General features: G+C 39.5%; 2 protein-coding genes across 10 annotated transcripts in view; one reads left to right on the top strand and one right to left on the bottom strand.

Annotated features, from left to right (window-relative positions):
• Positions 1-1,537, top strand: part of PAICS (phosphoribosylaminoimidazole carboxylase and phosphoribosylaminoimidazolesuccinocarboxamide synthase) — a 40,354-nt gene extending 38,817 nt beyond the window's left edge. For all 9 annotated transcript variants that reach the window (XM_040555243.1, XM_040555238.1, XM_040555245.1 and 6 more), the window contains one exon: positions 322-1,537. In XM_040555243.1, coding sequence (XP_040411177.1) covers positions 322-488 — 167 coding nt within the window. In that variant the 3' untranslated portion in view covers positions 489-1,537. The remainder of the gene's footprint in view (positions 1-321) is intronic.
• A 5,797-nt stretch (positions 1,538-7,334) lies between these two features.
• On the bottom strand, positions 7,335-23,220 carry LONRF1 (LON peptidase N-terminal domain and ring finger 1). The gene is made up of 12 exons (XM_040555248.1): positions 22,603-23,220; positions 17,823-17,941; positions 15,381-15,503; positions 14,512-14,658; positions 13,827-14,064; positions 13,650-13,740; positions 12,684-12,798; positions 12,036-12,157; positions 10,752-10,910; positions 10,483-10,645; positions 9,936-10,088; positions 7,335-8,486 (listed from the first exon to the last, which is right to left on the bottom strand). Exons 1-12 carry the CDS (start codon positions 23,159-23,161, stop codon positions 8,328-8,330), a joined length of 2,148 nt encoding a protein of 715 aa, XP_040411182.1. The 5' UTR covers positions 23,162-23,220; the 3' UTR covers positions 7,335-8,327.
• Positions 23,221-23,328: the final 108 nt, after the last annotated feature.

Below are 23,328 nucleotides of genomic sequence, written 5' to 3'. Positions count from 1 at the left end.
AATCGGCTTGATCCTCTTATAACAGTGCATTACTACCTGTGTGGATTTTAATTTTTATTAGTGACTAGAATGGATATTTGACAGCACAAAGGCCCAGAAGTCTGTTACCTTTGAATGAGAGTCATTTGCTATGCTGGCTTTTGGTTTCAAATGCCATGAAGAGAGAAGTAATGAACATACGACACTTCAGTAGCTTTAAAACTAGATCATGCGGCTCCTGAGTACTGAAACAAGCATTGTCTTAAGCTGTTATTTAGAGGCAGTGTTTTGCTTGTGCCTAGAAAACATGTTTCGGTAGGTGACATTCTCCTTTCTTTGCAGGTCTTGGCTGTCCTACTACTCTGTCACCTGAAGGAGCTGCTCAGTTTGCTGCCCAGATATTTGGGTTAAACAACCACTTGGTGTGGGCCAAACTGCGATCAAGCATGTTAAATACATGGATCTCCTTGAAGCAGGCTGACAAAAAGCTTCGAGAGTGCACCTTGTAAGTCAAACTAATGAGTAACTTTTTATAGCTACACAAAACTAATGGCGTGTACATTCATTTGTATTAGGGTTCTCAGTTGGATGAGCTGAGAAATTATGCATCTTTTCTGACAGAAGAAAGCATCTTTAGAGCAGTAGATGAAGTCTGCTGTGTCTTCATCCCTCTCTTCTGTATTTTTTTGGTTTTAGGTTTTTTAATATAACTTACTAAAAGATGGGGAAAATAGTATTTTAGTTATCTTTCTGCTGCTCCAAAATAATGCTGTTCTGCTTTTCAGTGTAGACTTAACTACAGCTGATGTTCATGTCAAGATAATGAGTTGGTGATTCAAATAGAAATCCCCTTGTTTTCTGTTTCTGTAACAGTAATATTCTTCCATAGTAATAATGTATGTCCTGAACCTTATTAACTCAACAGGACTAACTAAAACTAGTACTGATACTGTTCTGCTTGCAATGATGGTATGCTTTCCTTTAGCAATAAAATGGCAACATATGCTGTATTAATAAGAAAATAATCTGGAAAAATATAAGAGCCTGAAAGAAATAATCTGCCTTATTTAAAAACCACAACCATCCATTATATTTTTCATGTGTATGTATGCGCATATACATCCCATCACTATCATCTCGAACGCTGTGATGAAGTTAACACCAGTTCTGTTGTTCACAAGCTATAGCTCTGAATGGAATTGTAACTAGGCTTGTTGCCTATTTACTGTAACCCTTGACTAGTCAAGTCTTTGCCCTTTTAAATACTAGGCCAATCTCTAAAGGACCTATGTGGTGTTGTCAAACTATCCTCACACTTCAATAACTCTTGCTTTATGTATGTATATTCCCTCACTCATTGTTTCTATGGGAATTGTACTGAACTGAAGGTGGGAAGAAATGGTAAAGCACCAAACAACTGGGGGAAATCTACGCATGATTGTCTCATCTTTGCACATACCATTCTTCTAAATAGGTACTGATTCTAAGAAATATGCAATTATTCAATGTATGTAACATTCATGCTTTTATAATTAAATAAACTGAGTTCAAAGATGTTCATGGAGACTTGATAAGCACATATGAATTAGTCATCAGCTGTGGTATATAACTTCAGGATCTTAAATAGATAAAACTTGTTAAAAAGTTTATGCACTAGCTTTGCACAAAGGGGGCTTCTGCAAGGTCAAGTAGTAGACAACATTGCTCCCTGTTACAGAAAGCTGTGTTGCTTTGCTCATAAAAATATACCCTTCTATTACTGTTATAATGGGTCACACCCCTTAGTGAGGGGAAGCAGATTACTTTCTGCTGGCTTTCTTGTTCACAGGAAGGGATCACAGCTTCTCTCTCTTAACTGTATGGCATAACTCTAAGTAGTGCTGTCTTCTGAAGTGCAATCTTTTTAAACTGATAAAATCCTCTTATCTTGCGATCAGACCAGCACCAGAGCAAGCAAGTGGGAGCGCAGCACTTCACCCTAGTACCAGCAGAAGAATGAAGTTATTTATAAGCTGAATGTAGCATTTCTTACTGTTCTCTCTACCCAGCACACCTAGACTGGGTACTAGCTGTGATGGTTAATCAACCTGATGAGCTTATCAGTCACCCAGCCATCCCAGATAGTACTATCATGATACAACTGCAGCCAGCCCCTCACCCCCATGGCAGTGCTGTAGTGCTGTCTGCATAATCTTCTACCTGTGCAATAAAAACTAGTAATACTCAGTTTGACTGTTTAAGCCTGGCATATTCTGTACTGGCTCTAGTTTCTCAAATTGCTTGCACCCTGATGATACTAACTCCATTTGTTAGAAATCTGCCAACCTATGTTAGGCATGAGCCTGCCAAGTGCTTCAGTTGCCATGGGGAAGGTCATGCTTAAGCTTTTGGGTGTTTTTCTTTTTTGTAGTCTGTACTAATTCCTCAAAAGCAAAGCCCTGTTGTGCCATTGTCTTGCAAAGAAGAGACAGAAGTACTAAGACAGGGCAGTTAGCATTAGTGGTACATTGCTGAGACATTGGCTTAATACTGCAAGGATGTTAGAGTTGTAGTTGTCCTGGAGGCAGAAGTGTTACCAGGAAGTTCTTCCCAAAGTTTTCTTCCCAAAGTTTGCTCCCCTTTTTTTCAGCATTACACTGATGCAATAATCTGAGCATTTCTTCAGCCAGCACTTACTGCTGTAGCACTTGTTTTTGTCCAGTTTAAAAAAAAACTATCCCAAGAAATTAAGTGCATTTATCTTCCCCAAAATTACAATGTAGAGAGGTTACTGACATCTATTTGTATTTTTTAAATAGAGTGGGAATAGCTGTAATAAAAATATATTTTTAAGCAGCTGCTGTGGAACCCAGGACCCTAGATTAGATCATGTCCTAATTATCAGTTACCTGCTGAACTACAGTTGTTCTTCGAAGATATCAGCAAGCAGCTGTTTGGAATTAACAGAAAGAAGTACTCAGGGCAGGACTCATTTTACATCCTAGACTGCTTCAAGTACAAGTAAATGGAAGCTGATGTTCAGCCTTTAATAAATTCTCTTCAATCAAGAGAAAAAAGCCAAACCCCCATTCTGTGAAAACTCAAGTCACTGCTTCCATTGATATCGTCCATCTTTAACTCAAGAGTTTAAAAAACATTCCCCAGGACTCTGAAGGTAACAGTTAGTATCCTCAGCATGCAGAGTTGTAAAAAGTGAATTGAAGTCCTAGGAGCAATGATCTTACTTTTATGGGGGTGATAGCATAAAGGTACTATGTTTTTCATGCTTTTTTTGAAAGCTGCTGAAATAATTCATACCCAAAGAAAAAGCACATCTATATGCTCACAAGAGAAAGCATAGAAAGTTGATTTAAAAAAAAAAACAAAACAGCAGAAACCCCACACCTCAAGTTCCCGCAGAGCTTAAGTACTTCTACAATTGGGTTGCAGTCCCAATCCCTATTCAATTTCAGATCTAAGTATGTGTATTTGAAACAAAATCTTCAGAACTGTGCAACTGCTCGCTGCAGGATCGGAGAGACCTGATGCCTCTAGTTTCATTTTCTGTAATTAGATTTCCCTACCCCTTAAGCATCTGCTGTTGTCCTTGTGCAGAAGCATCTTAGGTCTTGACAGGACACAACAGCTAAGCCTCTTACTCATCTAAATCTCATCAGGATACACAAAATCAGTATTACAGCCAGAATCACAAAGCTTACCCCCTGAATCAAAATATGAGACGCCTTCCAAGTTAGAACAGTCACCCAGGTTATAAGCAAATTAATCCCTTCTCTACTGGGAAAAAGGGACAAAACTCAAGCTTTCCCTTAGAAGGGTGCTTTAACTACCATGGACATTTAGAAGGCCTATAGGAGGGGAAAATCCGTCCCCTTTTAGGGCTATTTCAATTTGTTTCCTTAAATGACTGCAACAGGGGTTAGATCATCACAAGGCTGCAGCTTATTATGACTTTAAAATATCAGTTGTAGCGTGAATTCTCTGAAGGATTTAACTCTGGAAGAGTATGCCCTGAGTGTAAAGATCTTAAAACTTGATCTTAAAACTTGAAGACAGAAGACTTCTCATTCCCTATGGAAGGTAAAATTCAGAAGTTCCTGAAGAAGGAATTAAGATACATTTGCATGGAACTCAGTAGAAGAGCCAGCAGTAACAGCTTCTCTCTCCCCCTCCCTCTTCCTGATGACAGATGTCATCAGAAGTAGGATATCTTCACAGAAAAATAGAACAGCAAACATGTTGCCAAACCACAACAGATACTTGAGAATATCAAGTCTAAGTCTTTTCAAGGACTGAGTTTTTCATGGGAAGGATTAAGTTGTCACTTACGGGAACTCAGAGCTTCTACAAAATGCCAGAATTCCACCCAGCAGAGGACAGTAGGTTGAAGCATCTGCTGAGCAGATGTTGACCAACATATGGAAGAAGATGGACTGGTAGCCCCAACAAGTAGTCATAATGAAGTATGGTCTCATGCAAGGAGGAGGATGATGAAAAAGAGGGGGGGAAAAGAGGATAATGAAACAAAATAAAACTTAGTGGTGTCAGGGAAAAGCTAGCCCACTTTGCCAAGCACACTGTATTGCTCCATGCTGATAAAAAGAAGTTTTCCTAGCTAAACAGATTAGAAAGCTCTTGAATACATGGAACCAACACTCACACAAACAGATTTAATTAAGAAATTTTTCAAGATGCCAAGTTCTAGAGAAGTTCTATTTTGATTGGACAGTGACTATATTTGTCTTAATACAGCACAGCTCCATGGCCCTGATTTCCCATTATATCAATTTCTAATTATCTAAACATCTAGTACATGGTTGCTTCCTAGCTACAAGTTCATACTCAGCCCATTTTAAAAACCGTTCCCAGTACAAGACATTCTTTCACCAAACCATTCTTTACCAAAACATAAGTCTTCAACTGGAAGTATAAAGGCTTCACCTACTTTTTCCTGTCTTTCTCCTGCCTGGTGAGCTTGCCACAACCTCACAGGCATGTCTGACTACACTTGAACTACACTCACAGTATCACTAATGCAATTATATTTTCAAATTCATGGTGAAATGCTTTTTATAGACCTTTATTGACTGCAACCGCTTTCATGAATAGCATCCACAAAAGTGTATCTTCAATAAAAATCAAGGCTCAAATCTCACAGGACATTTTATTTTCTTCTTTTGGGTAAAGGCCTTCAAAAAATGTTAGCATTAAACATTTTGCAGCTTTTTTTTTTTTAATTGTAGAAAAGCACTAAATGACAAGGTTATGGAGAGATTTCAGTAACATGATCAAGTGGTATGGATACAATTATCCTTTAAAAGATACCTCATGTCTACTCACTAACTGGAACAACCTTTTTCCCATGCTTCCAGTGCAGAGTGGCAAAAAAAAAAACAAAAGAACAAGGAAGGACTGCCATAATTCAAAACATCATGTACTAAGTATAGTATAGTATATGTCTTCAAGATATAGACTGAAAGACCTGTGCCAACATTCATAGAATATCCTGAGTTGGAAGGGACCCATAAGGATCATCAAGTCCCAACTCCTGGCACCGCACAGGTCTGCCCAAAAGTTTAGACCATGTGACTAAGTGCACAGTCCAATCTCTTCTTAAATTCAGACAGGCTTGGTGCAGTGACTACTTCCCTGGGGAGCCTGTTCCAGTGTGCGACCACCCTCCCGGTGAAGAACCTCTTCCTGATGTCTAGCCTAAACTTCCCCTGCCTCAGCTTGACACCGTTCCCGCGGGTCCTGTCACTGGTGATAACGGAGAACAGGTCACCTGCCTCTCCACTCCCCCTCGCGAGGAAGTTGTAGACTGCGATGAGGTCCCCCCTCAGCCTCCTCTTCTCCAGGCTGAACAGGCCCAATGACCTCAGCCGCTCCTCATGTGTCTTCCCCTCTAGGCCCTTCACCATCTTCATCGCCCTCCTCTGGACACTCTCCAACAGTTTCACATCCTTTTTGTACTGTGGTGCCCAGAACTGCACACAGTACTCGAGGTGAGGCTGCACCAGTGCAGAGTAGAGCAGGACAATCACTTCCCTCGACCGACTAGCAATGCCGTGCTTGATGCATCCCAGGATAGGGTTGGCCCTCCTGGCTGCCAGGGCACACTGCTGGCTCATATTCAACTTGCTGTCAACCACAAACCCCAAATCCCTCTCTGCAGGGCTGCTCTCCAGCGTCTCATCCCATCCCAACTGCATGAAGTGACAAAGTCTGATCCACAACCTAACACCTCAGAAAATCCCAATTTATGAGGCCTCTTAAAAATTTTTCCTCCTCATTCTCAATTTTATATTGTTCCCAATGGCATCTTCTATCATCAGGTTTGTGGAATAGCTATTAGTCAGTAGTACTTACTCTTAATGCAGCATGTATTAATCACAGTAACTTTGCTTTTTTGTTGCTGTTCTTTGAAGTTCTTACGTTTTTTCCCCAATTCCAGAGGTAGAGCTTACACGAGCACAGGACAGTGCCAGCCATCTGACACTTCCTCATCTGTACTCATCGCATTTTTTATTTTGTTAAAAATTCATGGGAACATAGAACAGCTAGAAGCCACATCTTCCAGCATACTACGGAATACTAATTTCAAAATTAAAGGTCCCTGCAAGGGAAAAAAAAAATCTTCCACTAGATTGGTCATTTTCCTGTAAAAAAAATAAAATCCTGTCATCTGCATTCCTAAGATCACAGTAATACAAAGATAAAGCTTTTAAGGTTGTTAACATACTGCAGCAGAGAAAGGGAGGATCCTCTTTCTTCTATTACACAAATGAAGTAGTATTCCCAAATACCAACCCAGAACTTTACTCACACAATAAAGAGAAAATTTATCCTGGATAGAAGCCCACATTAAAACTGATCCAGCAGATTCTGGTTTGCCTGTAATATCTCAAGCCTTATGTGTCAGAAGAGAGAGTCAGAGGACCTGACTAGCAAGCTTGTGAAATACCCATCTGTTTCACTGTAATTTCAGCTTTCAAATTTTGTGAAATGAAGAATTCCTATTTCAAGCCACCTTAATTAAGCACAGTAGCTACAAAAGCAGGACACCAGCAACAAACTTTGACTGATAACCAGTCTGCAAGAGGTACTACAAGCAGAAAGAGATTACGTACGTACCACTTAACATCACAAAGTGCCCACAACCTTGATCTAGGTTAAACTGCCCCGATAGAAGCTTCCCAGAATAGAAGCACGTGGAAAATTAAAGTGATTTTTAGTTTGATAAAGTTAAAATATTACAAACTTTTAGCTTTTATTGAAAATTAAATATATTAGCAAAAGCAAGATTTAAGAAATATTTTACAAATCATTTACATACAAGAAAGCCAGTATCAGACATATTCACAAATATGCAAACCTTTAATTACAAAAAGTACCTATTGGCAGCATGATGCTTACCTTGCCACTGCAGTGTGCTCTACTGTTGATATAAGGCATAGAACTCACATTTGCACCAACTAAAAAAGTTCAAATAAAACTTTAAGCTTTTAAATCCTGGATGCACAATCCCCAATACACACACGCGCACACTCTAAGATTTCTTCTTGTAAGCTCTATAAACTAAGTGTGTGCTCTGGAAGAACAGCCAGCCTGAAAAGCCCAGTAGAAATGTAACTGGTACTAGCATTTAGTTTTCAGTTCTTCTTTAACATGTACAGGCCTAGGTATGTAAACCATATTCACAGTTTAAGTATTTTTAGACAGAAGTACCTTTTTTTTTTTTTGCATTTGTTCCTTAAAATTGGCTCTCAGTTCAGCATACAGTTCATAATGTCACCTGTTTTGTGATGCTTACATTTACAAGATAACTGAGAAGTCTGTGCCATGTTCATAGTCAAGATAAATCACCAAGAGTAGTAATATCCAACAGTGACATTCAATACTATATTTCAAATATTTGTGCAAACAGCAAAAGAACAGTTGTATGAGGCAAACTTATTTGCAAAACCTTTAATACCTCTTCAATGTTGTAAACTTGGACTGTCAGCCTTAAGTCCTGCACTTACCACAGCTTTAAAAAGTCAGTGGCTAAAATTATCAAGTCTCAAAAATGTTCTCCTCTACATAGTGCAAATTGTAACATAGATAATGTGAAAAACATATCTAGCTGGATTGACTTTGTGCAATCATCAGTGGTCTTCTCTCATAGTTGAAGAAAGTGTGCATTCAAAGAACCACGTGGGTTCAGGAAGCTGGGAGGGCAGGAAGGAGAGAGAGAAAAAGCAGTTCCATTACACTTCTCAAACCAGTGCTAGATGTGCAAAGGCAGCAAAAATTCCAGCTGCAACTACAACCAGAACGGAGTATCTTTTCAGGAAGACCCAGGCGGTTAGTCACTTGGACTGGTCTCTAGAAAAATAGGTGAGTATATGCTGGATTTTTATCAGACGGTCTTTTAAAGACATCATAGAGAGAACTGACAGCTGATATCTGGGGTCTACCGGGAGAACAGCTAGTAGCCACCAACACCAAGCAGGGCCATTGGGCATTGCCTAAAAAAAAAAAAGTTATTTAGGAACAATGTAGTATAGTTGACTAACATGACAAGGAGACATAAAAGAAAGTTGTCAATCTTATTTAAAGTTCGATACCAACTAGAGAATTACAAATGCATAAGATCAAAAGGGTTCTGAATGGATCTCTTCTGATCTATCCTCAACTTGGAAGTCAAATAAAGTACACTTAAGCTAAGGTTCATAAAGCAATGGATTATTTTTAAGACAAAGGAAGCTCACAGATTCCTCAGGAAAAGATGGCTAAATATAGGTCACATAATAACAAACCTCTGTAACGCAAACTAAATCCATTACTTGCCATGCTATTCTTGAAGATAGAGTATTCTTGATGCCTAGCACATTCATTGTACTCATCTTTACTGTATTTAAAGGACTCTTCTATCACTGCCCCATTCCACTCATCTCATTACCTCCTAGACAGAGCAGGACAACTTCATCTGTTTCTTCTAAGTTTATAAAACGTATTTTGTAACTTTTCCCTGTACTTCATTCAATTTCCTACATCAAACCTGAGCTGTCATGCCCAGGACACACCACTCAATAGAGGCCATGTCACACTGCATAGCACATTTTACCTCAACAGACTTGCAAAAACAGTCTTGGTAGTGGTACACTCCAGAATGACATACAACATTCCTCCCTTTCTTCTCTATCACACAGTTGACACTTAAGTCTCAAGTACATACCCTCAGTCTTGCTGTCCACATAGTTATCCTAGTGTACTTAGTCTTCTTTCCTAACACATTGTTTTAAACCTTTTTCTAAAAAAAAAGGTGTTCTAAAATAACTTCTGAATTAATACACTGGCCTCCGAAGCATCTACAGTCCTCCCAGATCAGTCAGTATGGTCTCATAAAGATACGTAGCAGATAGGTGATGGCTTTCTCCAGCCTCCACTCTTTCAGGATCTCTCTGCCCTTCATCAATTGCTTACAATAACCAACCAGATGGCTGCAGCTAGTTTCTTAGACTCAAAGTAAACATTTGTCAAGTCCTCAGAGCTGCAGCAGTATACAGCGCTAGTTCAGAAAGGAAGAAAGTGTTATTTGTGATTACCTTTTTATCACAGATTACTGCCTACACACATCACAGGAAAGGAAATACTGAAAGATTTACCATTTTTTTTTTCCATTTGAATTCTAACTGCTTTATACAAACCAACAGTTTAAAGTGTTACTGGAACTTAGTGTTCTCAGTTTAGTAGTTTTATCTACAGAGCAGCATATCATCGTTTCTTGAAAAAAAGGTTTATTAGTGACAGAATTGCCTTTTGTTGCTCTTGGTAAGAGAAATAAGACGTAGCCCAACTTCCTTTCAAATTGAGAAAAAAAGTCTTTTCCTTTTCATATTTAGCAGTTGATAATTTTAACGTTGTTCCCCTACCCCCTGCCATAATAAAGACTTAATTGATATTAAATGTCTCACCTGTATATTTTCCTCCCGGTCAGGCATTGGCCCAAAGTGCTGAAGAATTTGAGTGCGGAATTTGTTTCTTAAGTTTTGGAACCAATTACAGGCCTGATTGTAAACAAAATTATGAAGTTCTCTCAGTTTCTTTAGTTCTTTTTCATCAACAACCTAGTGGAGGAACATTAACATCATTACATATAAAGAATCACTACAGTTCTTAAACTAGCATAAACAAACTTATTTGATTTCAACTCTATTTAAGTCAGTTAGATTTCTTGCATTCTCCTAAGCCTTGATTCGTAATGGCTGAATAGTAAAAAAAAAGTCCTGTGATATTTAAAAAAAGAGTTACAGCTTCATGAACTGTTGTTCTAATAGAAAGCACAGTATTTGTTATTTCATAATAATGGAAGACTAAGCTAGCTTCCATTTCTTCTACATGCTGGCACTGTATCCTCCAGGCAATCTATGGACCTAAAAACTTGACAGAGCCCTCAAAACAAATGAAGTAAAATTAAGATACTAGCTAATAGTAGAAATATTTGGACAGCATTCTGGATACCTTAACATCTTCCAAATACTCGATGTCTGCAGTACAATAACCATCTTTCATCCCTCTCCGTAAAACTCGAAATCTCTTTCCACCAACAGTATCAACAACAGACCGTCCATCAGGTAGAAAGTGAACATTCCTAATTTGCAGCATGCATCCATAATCTGCAAAACTAGAAAACAGACCTTGTCAGTAAGTTAACTACACACTTTTATGAGGACACTTGATTAGAAAAAGACAGAAGAGAGAAGAAGCTTGGTATCAGAATGCAGACCTACCCATTTTGAGAATCACTTATACACATCCCAAACTGTTTAGTCCCAGTTTCCATACTTCTGCGAATCATTAGTCGATATCTTGGCTCAAACACGTGTAGAGGGCAAGGCACAGTAGGATATGCCATAGTGCAAACAAACATTGGAACATTCTTGGTCAAGCTTCAAAAGAATAACAAAAGAAATACGTGGCTTAAAATCTAATCAATGAACTGTTCCATGACAATACTTTTTTTTTTTTTGCAGTATGTATTTGAGGTCATAAAGCACTTATTACAAACTTTAATAATAACCACATAACAATTTTCATAAACAGTAAGAACAGTGACTGAACATTTATACACTGATTTGAATACATAATGGACAGTAAGCCTCACAGTAGTCTAGTTAGTGAGCTAAGTTATTTAAGTCAATGAATATAGGGCTTCTCTTTGAGGACAGGGTGTTTTTTTTTTTGTTTGTTTCCCTTTTTGGTTTAGTTTGAGCCCTGTAAACCATGACAGAAAGCCATTATATGCCCTTAGATGCACTGTTTTCCTTACCCTAAAAAGATGCAGCAGTATCTACAAAGTAACTAGGTCACCATTTAGACCATGTTCAATGATACAACCTGGCCTATGATTTTTACCCTTGCAATGTCTCAGCAAGGCCTTCCTGAAAAAAATCCATTTTCTTCAAGCTATTTTGTGAAGTATACAAGTTGATACAAATAAGGTAGCATTAGCAGGTTTTCAATTTCACTACCTTTCAGACTATAAAAGTGTAATTCTGTAATTTGTATGAACCAGTTTTGGTTTTCCAACACACATCTACAATACATGATTCTTTATATATCTAAAGAACTCTACTACAGATAAACAGCAAGATAAAAAAGACTTATTTTCATCATACCTTTCTTTATACTATTAATCTCTATCATGAACTGCTCTGAAAGAAATTCAAGTAGCTGAGACTCTGCAGCCAACTCAAGAGGACAGTTCCATTAACAGCAGCAAAGCTAAAACTGAAGTTCCACAAAAGTGCACTCAGAAACAGGCAAGCATATTTTGTAGAGGGCTTAAGAGCCTCAAGTTACTACTAAGAGTGAATTTATACATTGCTACTATCAAAGCATGAATTTATTTCCACAGTATTAAAAAATGCTTATTTGCTGAAATACTTAAGATGTCTTTATATTCCTTCATATATCCATAACGTGCCATTATTAATATCCACAAATAAGACATTTCTAAAACGGATTTCAATACTAATCCCTCAAGTTTTCTAGATAGAAGACAGAAAGCTTACTTTGAGTGTTCAGCAGTTTCTTCAGCATGAATTCTTTTTCTCTCATATAATTCATCAGACAAGTATTTCATTATTAATTCCTCAAGCAGTTCTGTGATGCAGTATTTTCTGCTTGCCAGGTACTGTACGGAAAGAAATAATCATATGTATTAGGAGAAGGCTTCAGAAAATTCAGCTTTTATTTAATACCAAGATACAAGAGATGTGTCACAAATGACATCTTAGAGCTCAAGTTCTTATTTCTTAGCATCTAAAATTACTCTATTTGAAAATTCTCTTTTAGTTCTCACAACTTTAGTATCTGATTCTGTTTATATACTTCTATACTTAACACATACAGAATTGACTGTCTAGATTATACTGCCATATAAATAAGGAAAGTGTACAGAAATCACTGGCAAGCCTTACTGAATAGTTACCCAAGTTTACAAACACTCAGGATGTAATTATACCAATAAAGTAGGTGATCGTAGAAACATAAAACATTTTAGGTCCTGAGACGAACCTAGTCAACTTGTATTATGTTTGCATGAAGTTTTTTTCTTTGCAGCAGCAAATCATAACCCAAATGAATCCAAGTTGTTGTATTTAAGCAGCCTTTAAAATGATCAAGTGCTTGTCTATAGGAGCTCTACTGAGAAACAGTACCTCTTTCAAACTCTCCTTACAGAGCGGACACTGAGGAGCATGGTCCAAGCACCGTTCCAAGCAACCTTTGCAAAAAGTGTGCCCACAAGGGGTTGTCACTGGCTCAAAGAACAGCCTGAAAAAAGTTATTAAAAGTTAGATACCATGCCAAGTTTTTGTCTTGCTAAAAAAAGAGTCAATGATCAACTTCTAATTTTTAAAACTAATACCACAGCAGAGAAAGTTAATCCTACGGCTCCTTACATTTTTTTCCCCTATAATGCAGTTTGTTTACCTCTACCACCACACCCCCAGTGTCTTTGTACATTCTGATCAATCTGAGCAGATTTCAACTCTAAATATTTAAACATTTATCCTAATACAAAGATTTTGATCTTACTACTGAGGTTCAGAATACACAAATTAAGTGATACTTTAAAGAGCTAAGTTGCTTTAAAAGCTGTTTACATTCTATTAACATAGCTATGGACAATTTAGTACATACAACATGCTTTAAGATTCTTATTCTGAAAACCAGGACAACTCTATAAGAACTCTCAAATACATCAGCTACAACTACATCTACATTCTGCAGTCGTTTCCTAGACAAATCTGAGACACACAGGCAATATTCCTAAGCATTAGTTTTCCCACAGCAAAACAAACTAGCTTTATTGTCTAAAAAAACAACAAAAAAACACCTTAATATTTAGCTACAAAAGATCCTGTCCTGTTTGAGTTACCAGTTAACACCACCAAATCTAATTTAAAAGACAATCTGATTAAATTGATGATGTACTATACAATGCCACAGCAAGTAACAGATTAAAATAACTATTTAACTGCTTGGATATAGGAAGGCTGAAAATTACTCTTAACTAGCATTAGAGCCCATTGCAACCTATAAATACCTCAGTTTTACACATGTGCAAAAGTTATGTGGCCAAACACCCATAATAGAAATAATGAACCAGAGATAAATCTTACCTCATACATAGAGAACACTCAAAATCTGATACATCAATCAAATTCCCTGGAATTGTTCCATAAGCCAGTGTCGTATCCCTTTTTGTACTTTCTAAGGAAAAGCAAGACAAAAATACTCCTTTCAAAGAAAGGCACAGGAGAGCAAACACTTAAATTTCAAACTAAGTGATTGTTTACCTCCTTGCTTTTTGTGCTTGTTTCTTCCATCTTCACATACAACCGTATCCTGTTCTGAAAAGGAAAGCTTCCTTTTCAACAAAGCACCTTTTTCTTGGCCAGAGAGAAGGGGTTCAGAAGATACTCTCTTTAAGACATCTTCCTTGGTGAGGTCTTTTGGTGAGTTAAGAGCATAGGCAGATTGTGCCCGATTTAGGCTTCCAACGACAGGCTCCAGTACTTCTGATCCTCCTAAACTCTACAAAAGACAAATGAATGGTACTTAAAGCAAAACACAAATCTAGGTATATAAGATGTGAACATGCAAAGGTTCCCACAGTTAGTTCATCAGTTAGCTAGAGGAATTTGGTAAGCCAAGAGAGTACACAAATTTGCTTAGCATGAGCAACTTAGAAGTCTTGATTTGCTTCAAAGAGAACAATTGTATTTTTTATATTTTTAAATTTATTTTATTATTTAAGTTACTAATATCAATTCTCAGTACTTTCTAATTGGTAGTTCACCGTAATGAGATGTCTAACATTCAAAATGAAAACACATTAGTCCCAAATCACAATTCTTCAAATTTAGCCAGTTACAGAAAGGCAGCATTTAGACTGGAGGATAAGTATGCCAAATAGGATATGAGAATGTCAGATATTTGTGTATTAGCCAAAGAAGAAAAACTATCCTACAGTTTTGTTACCTGCTCAGGACAAAGTTGCAAACTGCAGTGAGACTCGGCCACCTCAGAACCAAATATAAAAGGTTTATTTCGAATATGTGGTGAATTCCAAGCAGGCTCCTTCAGACTCTCCCCTAACTTCTCAGGTGACAGCACATCACACAGTGTCTAGAAAACAAACAGCCAAGTGTTCATAACACTGTAAAAAGAACCTGGGTATAGCTTTATTATAAACCTAAATACCAAAACCAAGAATTCAATCTATATGAAGTTATCCCCACAAATAGGGCTTTATTTAAGCAATAACTGAGAAAGAACAATTGAGAATAAGCTGAAACCTACACACCTGTATAACTGAGCAGAATTTATCTAGAAATCATTTCTGCTAGAAGTGAGTGATCTCTTCAAACAGTTAGACATTACACTAAAAAAGCTGTATGATGAAGATAATTTTTTATTATTGAAAATTTACCTAGAATTTTTTCCTCTAGAAGTGAGTGACTTCTTCAGTTAGCCATTATCAATTCAGCATCACATAGCTTTTTCAATGTGTTTTTTTATTATTGAAGAAAAACTGTTGCGATAGGGATGTGAAAGAGTTCAATTTACAATATTCATGTTGCTGTTTGCTTTCCAGTCATATAGGTTTTCATTTAGTATCTACTTCAGAAGCATAAATACTTTGAGACATGTTCTTTTTAAAACCTGTAGATTAGCACTCTCTCTTTGAGACAGCATGATACGTCTTGACAGGAAGCAATCAAAGTGTCTGTCACTTGAACCATCTCTGTATGCGTTAAAGATTTTTAGGTGGTCAATGTCTAACATAATGGGAACTTTATGAAGTAATCAAGACAGAGGTAGTAATCCAATTTGATAGATCAAGTTACCCTTTCTACTTCGAGCTTGGCTGGAAGAAAATCCTCATCAAGGGCTAAGCACTGTAGAAACAGTTGTAAGGCATCACCTACAAAGCCAGAGTCATGCAGCACTTTTCCTTTCCGGAAGTAGACCTGAGAAACAGATAACATGAAAACACCTCTAGTGAGTATGTAGAACTGTAGTATTCATCTTACAGACATTACAACCAAGTTAGAATTAGAGCCCTCCATGATAAAAGGATGCACCTCTTCAGCAAACCTGAGCTGTGCACAGCATGTATGATCTATACAACTTGTTTAACCTAATTCCCTATGCTGAAAATAACCATGGGGTAAGTTGGTGTTAGTCTCCTTCCAGTTATTTTCTTATGGCTTACAGGAAAGGTTAAAATCCAGACTAGTGCTGAAATTACACAATGCCTTAATTTCACCCTTCTGTGAGGGTGAAGATGGGGACACATATCATGGTAAAACAGTTTTCACAGGACACCCTTTTCGCCCTCAGTTTCATCAAAAGTCTTATGGTTCTAGCCTGCGGGAAAAAGCTACAAACAAAACAATCCACACACAACCATGCATCCCTTACATGCATTTTAATGTATTCTTGATTGAAAACAATGCACTTTTGGAATTGTTTCCTCCAACTATAATTTATTCTTGAACACTAGATAGCAGCCAGGAAAAAACTTTTTTTTTTAACTGGGGTGGGAGGAGGAAAAAAAGAAAGACTACAGAATTTTGATGAATCTATAACAATATGGTGTTGGAACTTAGAAGTCCCTTATACAACACATCTCAATTTAAAGAAGCTGTGTTTGCAGTAATATAAACACAAGTCCAGTAAAACAGCAAAATCTAGTTTATACGCTAGATTTTGAATAATGGACCAGAAGATTGAACTGGAAAAATACACCACCACCACAAAAAACACTGAATACATTTTCTGTGTATTGATTGCTAGTATTAAGGAGTAGTCTGTTAAACAAGGCTGTCAGATGGGGCGTGCATCTTTTTTGATGGATTTGGGCAGATTCATTAAAATAGATCCTGAAGACGGAAAGTATGCTAATCCTCCTCTTACAGATAAATTCATCTTCCTACAGAGATAAATCTATCAAAACAAGCTCAGTTAAGCAGTTTCTTTCCAAACATATATAAAGAGAACTACCAGCAACATTGAGAAATAAAGACAGAAGTGCTCTCTGAATTTGCAGCAGCCATAACATTGCTGAACATAGGAGAAATCAAGACAGAAGCAGTTATCTGTCCTCCCAGGTGCAGCAAGATCTTGCTGCACCTGCTGTGCTCAAAGTTCAGACAGTGTTGCAGTAATATTACTGCAATAAGCTGTAACAGCTTTGAAATCCAGTGACCCCTCAGCTGCCTGCAGTGTTTGCAAAGCTCAGTTTCCACTGAGTTTCTCTGGACTTCTCCAAAAAAACTTTCCCAGCTAAAAGAGCAAATTATTCTTCTCAAAAAAAAAAAAGCAGCCGTTAAAGGTTACATCACCACAAACTATTCCAATTCCAAGTACTGGAGCCAGTAAAAGAGGCCTCAAATGCTTTTTTTTTTTTTACTATTACAAATACTATTGCAAAAGGATTTATTGCTCACACTTTTTTTTTGATTCTTTGGCAGCATTTGGGAAAGAAAACTGTGCTGCCCTATTCACATAGCAAAATGTTTTACCAATGAAACTCAAAAAAAAGTTGACTTAACAGAGCCAAAGATCCTAGTCCTAACTGGCAACAATGCTCACTCATCTCACTCACATGTTCAAGTAACAGATTCAAGTAATAGTAACGCTTAAAATGCTCTCAGTTTGGACAATGGTCAAAGTATAAACACTTCGGGGGAACTTTAAGAGGACTAGCCTTCACATAGTATAAGAAATTTCAAATGCCAATTACATCAATGAACCAAATGTATAGGCATTAGAAGTTCTGCTTTTAAGCAATTAAATCTGACAGCACAATTTCAGCCAGCCACGCAGTCACATGATATTCAGCTAAAGTTTGTAAAAAAAATTAAAAACTTTTCTTACGAGAACACACAGAAGTGTTGTTCTAACAAGTAACTGTAAACAGCACAGAAGTTCTTCACAATACATTACAAGAAGTCATTTCCACTCCATTTAACCCTTCATCCAGAATCACTATCTCACGTTGTGAGATGAAATAAAAATACCCAAAGATTTTGATGAAGGCTAAATTAACTGTTCTAATTGGATTCTTCAGCCTACTCTAACCTGCAGTGCTCACCCATAGCCAGTCTCATATAAATAACTTCTTAAAGATACCTTTTAGCACTTTGCATGTCCAATGAGGTAAGACAAGGAAATCAAGTGTTTAAGGCATCTGATCTCAGTTCTTAATTTGATGCAAGTATAATGCACAACACATTGATTTTATAGATAAACAGATTTTGAAAAATAAGTTTATATCAACATACCTCTGGCCAACTTGGCATTTTAGAAATAACAAAATTTAGATCTTCTATGGCTGTTTTATACTCTTGGAGGCCAGCATATGACTCAGCTCTATAAATTCTTAGCATCAGGTTACTGGAATCTGAAAACAAAATTAAATAACATTTTTAATAATTTGTATTTTTTTTAATTAGATGTTCTTATAGCAGTATGTCTAAACCACACTAGTTGAAAATAATACACTTCTGTAAATTTTAAAATACATGGAGTAGATTTCCTCCCACCTTCCTCCCAGTATTCGGTTAAAAAAGATAAAAGCAGCAATAATACCAAGCTTACACCTTTCAAGATAAAGATTAACTTTTGAACGCTCTAATGCATCACGCAGCAACAAGAAAATACATTTTAAAGAGACCTACCACTGATACTGAAAACAAAATATTGCTCAGTACTGCTGTGACAACAGAAGTAGAGGACTACGTAGATTTTAGTTTCACAGTACACCCATTCAAAAACACACAAATCTGAGATTTTACAGGTGCGGTAAATTCCAAGGATTAAAAAGTCTAAGTAACAAGAAATTTGCTTTCAAATGTTCAAGTGTTTATTTAGCCTGTCCTTTGTTTTTGTAACATCCACCCACTACCAGATATAGCTAGAGATAGAGTCCTAGCACATCCAGGATGGTACCATCTAGTACCAGAAGTACTCTTTATCCCCTGGTGGAATGCAGAGATGGCTGCTACCAGAAAGCCAGTAGCACCAGCTGGCAGCCCTGTTGTAAGGAGCTGTACTAGAAAAAGCTCTACAAAGGGAAAACATTAGCATGTTCAGTAAAAACAAGTTCTTGTCTCCAAAATACAGCACTTTGGAGACTCAGTAGAGCAACCTCTGAATCGGAAGCATACCCATCTCAGTGCCATTTAACCTGTGATTTTCATAATGCAACTAATTGCAGTCATTACTTGGAAAAGTGCCAGTACATCACTTTGTTGTTGACTTTTTAAAATACACCTGTGCTTTTCACTGAAAGAAATAAACAAGTTAAACATTGGTCTATTGTAAACAACTCTCAAATTAAGTTCTCTAAGCTTGCTTCAACAGGATCTCCTTGGAGGGATGTGGAGGAATCATTTCAATTCAATATTCTACCTCAATCTATTCTAAATGCCTTGTTTACATTTGCATAATTTCCAGCATTAGCTTGTTTTACATTCAAATCTGCTTCAGCAGAAAGCCAGACCTCTCAAAGTACCAACTGCTTTGTGTTTAGTCAATACTACAGGTAGAAGACCTTAACAGAAAATACAAGGTTAAGGAAATCAAAACTGACAAGGGATTTCGTGACTGTAACTGAAGCTCTTTCTGATTTGGTTACATTTTGAGTTGACAGTTTCCTTTCAAAAACAAATATTCCCACATCTCCTTTTCTATTTTAGACATTTAACAGAAGTCTGTGAAACTGTCTTTGTCTAACTTAAATGTGGAATTCTGCAAGCATAAGACCTCTAACATCTGCTTTCCTGGGGCTTTGAGTTTTGTCACTACTACAGCCCAGTAAGGCAGGAGCTCAGATCACTTCAGACAGTTCTTTGCTGTATTTGGCTCTTCGGTGTCCAGCAGAATCAATATCAACCCAAATTCTTTTCCTTGTGGGCAGCAGTGAGTGTGGGTCTTTGTTCTCTAATAAGCCACCTGTATGCACGCGATCAGAGGGAGCTCATCTTTTTCAGACTTTCAAATGTAAAACGATGACCCGAGGAACTCCAAGCTCCTTTTCTAGGGGTGGTGGTGACAGGTAGTTTGAAGACAAAGATGCGTGTTCAAGTCTAGAGCAGGTGGACAGTTTGTTTTTCAAAGAGGAAAGTATGGTTTCAATGGAACTGGTACAAAACAAAGAGCTAAACCAAGCAGCTTAATTAGGACCCCAACTTCTGACTGCGTTGTGCTGCTACACCAAAACTGCCAATGAATCACAAACTCATTGAATATCCCAAGCAGGAAGGAGGACTCAAGGACCATCAAGTCCACCTCCTGGCTCCACACAGGACCACCCAAAAATCAGACCATGTGTCTGAGAGCATTGTCCAAACACTTCTTGAATTCTGGCAGGCTCAGTGCTCTGACCCTGTGGAGCCTGACCCAGTGCCTGAATGATCAATACAGATTACAAACTGTCTCTATTTTCAAGACAGGAAGACCTAAATTTACATATGCAATTTAGTAGCATGAATTTAATTCCTGGGTTTTGTAATTATGCTAACTGTTTTGCAATGTTTCAGAACGCATTTTGATGTTTGCCACCTAGCAGGAGGATGTAAAACTGTTTCAATTCCTTAGACCTGAGGCTAAACAAAGCATAAGTAATTTGTGCTTGAATTTTCAATTTTAACAACCTGTTACATTATAAATACTGAAATCACTCACTTCTAGCATATTCAAATAGAAATGATTTTAATAAAAAAAGATACTGAATACTTTCAGTGCAGAACCGTGTGTACCAGATATCATTAACTGGAAACTGTACAAAGATTTATACAAAAAGCACTTAGTATGCTTTTATTTTTTTTTAAAATGTACTTTCAAAGCATCTGCTCCTGGCCACTGTCAGCATGAGCATACCAACAAATGGACCATCCCTGGTCTGGTCCTGCATGCTTTTTACCTGGTTCTTAAAAATACACCAAGTTCTATAAAAAACACACATGTAGTCCGCACACCTCTTCTGTACCAGTGTGCAGAAAAACCGTATGGCACAATATTTATGAAGGCAGTAATACAGGGTCATTCTGATCATCAGGGGTTGGAACACAAGAGAAGAGGCTGAGATAACTAGTCTCATTTAACGAGAAAACACCAAAGGCATCAGGAGAACCTTACAGCCTTCCAGAATCCAAGAAGAAGCTACCCAGAAGACAGAAACAGACTCTTGCCTGAAGCGCTCAGGGAACAAACTAGAGACAGTGGTTATAAACTGAAACAAGCGTAGTTCTGCCTTTAAATAAGTAGAAAATTAATCACTATGAGGGCAATTAACCTTTGAACAGGTTGCCCTGAGAAGCAGAAGAATCTTCATCCTTGTAGGTTTTTATTACCCAGCTGGACAAAAACCTTAAGCAAACTGCTCTGAGCTCATTGTTTATTCTGCTTTGAACAGGAGACTGGTCAGCAGACTTCCTCAGGCCCCCTCAGGCAAGGGGGGGGGCTCTCATTGCACCCAACCATCTATCAACCGTCTATCAGCCGCGTGTTTAGGGATTAAAGACATGCTGTACTTGGATTTTAATTCAACAGACTTCCTTTAAATAAGCTATTTCATTCCAACCCCTGCGAGGCACGTATTGTCCATGTGAACGTTAACATTCCTCGTGTCTTTCAAAATTAACTTCTACACCATGACAAACAGCAGTAATTTCTTTCACATTTCTCAAGAAGTGTGAGAAAGTTACAAAGAAATGCTGTTTGAGTAAAGGTTTACTGTCAAACGCTTTATTCAGGGCATTCGGTCTGTTTATCACAATTTTTAATTCTGTATCTGCACTAGTGAGAAAAAAAAGAGATGAACTAGCAGTGAGGAAGCTGAAACAGAGCGATAACAATTTTGAATAAGAGTACATTTCTTACACTGTGTCTTCTTCACCTCTTAAGTGCTTGCAAAATCTCTCATTCTGGAGGAAAGCAGAAACTCTACCAGCAGCTATTAACCACTTCTCTACCGGCCTGAAACCACCTCCAATCTGTAGCTGCGAGTCAGCCCTCTAAATTCACATTTCATGTGTCTCTGCCCTCTGATTCATGAAACTCTTTACTAACATTACCAGAATGCTTCGGATATACTTGGAATGTCGCTTGTTCTCAGGACTGGAAGGACAGGAAATAGTTACATAAAAGAGATTAAATAGAGCTTCTAGCACACTCACTGAATTTAAGTAATAGTTATGGATAAGCATCACAGCTCGTAACTATCCTCAGATCTTAGAGCCATTCTGAAAAACAGACTTTAAGATGTATCTTCACAAAAAAAAAAATCAAAATTCTTTTATCATAGCTATACAAAGTCCTATGGTGTTGCTAAATACACAAAAGATTAACTAGAGCCTAGAGAATTAGTGTTAGTTATTAATGTTATCTTTTATTTTTTCAAAAACGGGTCTTGAACCATTAATGAGGGATCGCTGTAAGCATTTGTGATTAATACTGGAGTCCTTGGTTTGTATTCTGAGCTCTATTTCTTTACATCCTGCACGAGTCAGTGCTGTACTTCAGAATACACAAAGGAAAAAGAAGTCCTCCTCTGACAGTTCTGATATTTAAGACAGATCGGACTCTGTTCGGTCACATCTATCCTACGCCCTACGTTTTGCCAGCACTCTGGCCACTAACACAAGACTGAAGATCATAGCTGAGCGTACCCAAGCGAACAGAGGAGGCTCCCAGAAGGCAGAACGGCCCGGAGATGTCACCCTACCGCGCACAAACAGCTTATTCAGGAGCTAGACCCGAGAGCCGGATCGGAAGGATTAGACTTACGCAAGCTTTCTCGCCCCGTCCCCCCACCCGGCAGCCGACCGGGGCACCACCACCACCCAGCGTCCCGCTGCGGGCACCGGGGCGGGCGGCAGGGGGGGGGGGGGCCGGTGCCGCCGATCTCCGCTCCCGCAGGTGGTGCCGAGCCGCGCCCGCGTGATGTCAGCCCGTTACACAACGCGGCCCCTCCGCGCCCGCCCGTTATGCAACCGGCCCCCGGCACGCCTCGCCGAGCCCCGGGGGGGCTCCGTTCGCCGAGGTGGGCCCCAGCCTTACCTGCCCGCAGCGCCTGCCCGGCGGCGCCCAGCGCCTCTCGGAAGCGGCCCTGAGCCAGCAGCTCCTCCAGGCGGCTGCCGGCCCTGGCCCTCTCGCACTCGGCCGGGAACCACTTCTCGGCCAGCTGGCTCAGCACCACGCTGGGCCGCGGCGGGGCACCGCCGCCCCCCGGCGCCAGCCGAGCCCGGCAGCGGCGGCAGCGCGCCCGCAGCTCCCTGCGCAGGCAGCGGCGGCAGTAGGTGTGCCCGCACGGCACCGTCACCGGCTCGCCCAGGAAGCGGCGGCAGCCGCAGCACCGCAGCGGCCCCTCGGCTGCCCCCGAGCCCTCCGGGGCGGCGGCGACGCGGCCGCGGGCGAGCCCCAGACGCAGGTGGTAGTTGAGCAGCAGGCACTCCAGCAGGCGGCCGCCCGGCGGGCCGAAGCACAGCGACGCCAGCGAGGCGCCCGCCGCCTCCTTCGGCCGGGTCGGCGCCGCCTCGTCCTCCTCAGCCGGCCGCCCGCTGCCTCCCGGCTCCGGCGGCAGCGCCCCGGAGGAGCCCGCGGGAGCGGAGGTCGCCATAGGCTGCCCGGCTGCGCCGAGGGGGTGTGACTGTGGCGGCGCCCAGCCGGGCTCTGCGCACGGCGCCCGGCGGGGCGGAGCGGGGTAGTCACGTGCCCCGCCCGGCCCGCCTTTACATAAAGCGCCGCCGTCATGTGACCCTACCGACGCTTTCCTATTGGTGGAAA

The sequence above is a fragment of the Cygnus olor genome, chromosome 4 (assembly GCF_009769625.2).
Source record: "Cygnus olor isolate bCygOlo1 chromosome 4, bCygOlo1.pri.v2, whole genome shotgun sequence".
Taxonomy (NCBI): Eukaryota; Metazoa; Chordata; class Aves; order Anseriformes; family Anatidae; genus Cygnus; species Cygnus olor.
The sequence above is the reverse complement of the archived record's forward strand: the minus strand, read 5'-3'. Positions and strand labels throughout refer to the sequence as shown.

What these genes read in the sequence shown, in the direction of transcription:
- LONRF1 (XM_040555248.1), bottom strand. Translation starts at nt 23,161, where the DNA reads ATGGCGACCTCCGCTCCCGCGGGCTCCTCCGGGGCGCTGCCGCCGGAG. An exon ending in GAAACTGCTGAACACTCAAA is followed by an intron (nt 10,911 to 12,035) that starts GTAAGCTTTCTG and finishes ATTCTTTTGAAG; the next exon opens with CTTGACCAAGAATGTTCCAA. An exon ending in ACCGGGAGGAAAATATACAG is followed by an intron (nt 8,487 to 9,935) that starts GTGAGACATTTA and finishes TTTTTTTTTTAG; the next exon opens with GCAATGCCCAATGGCCCTGC.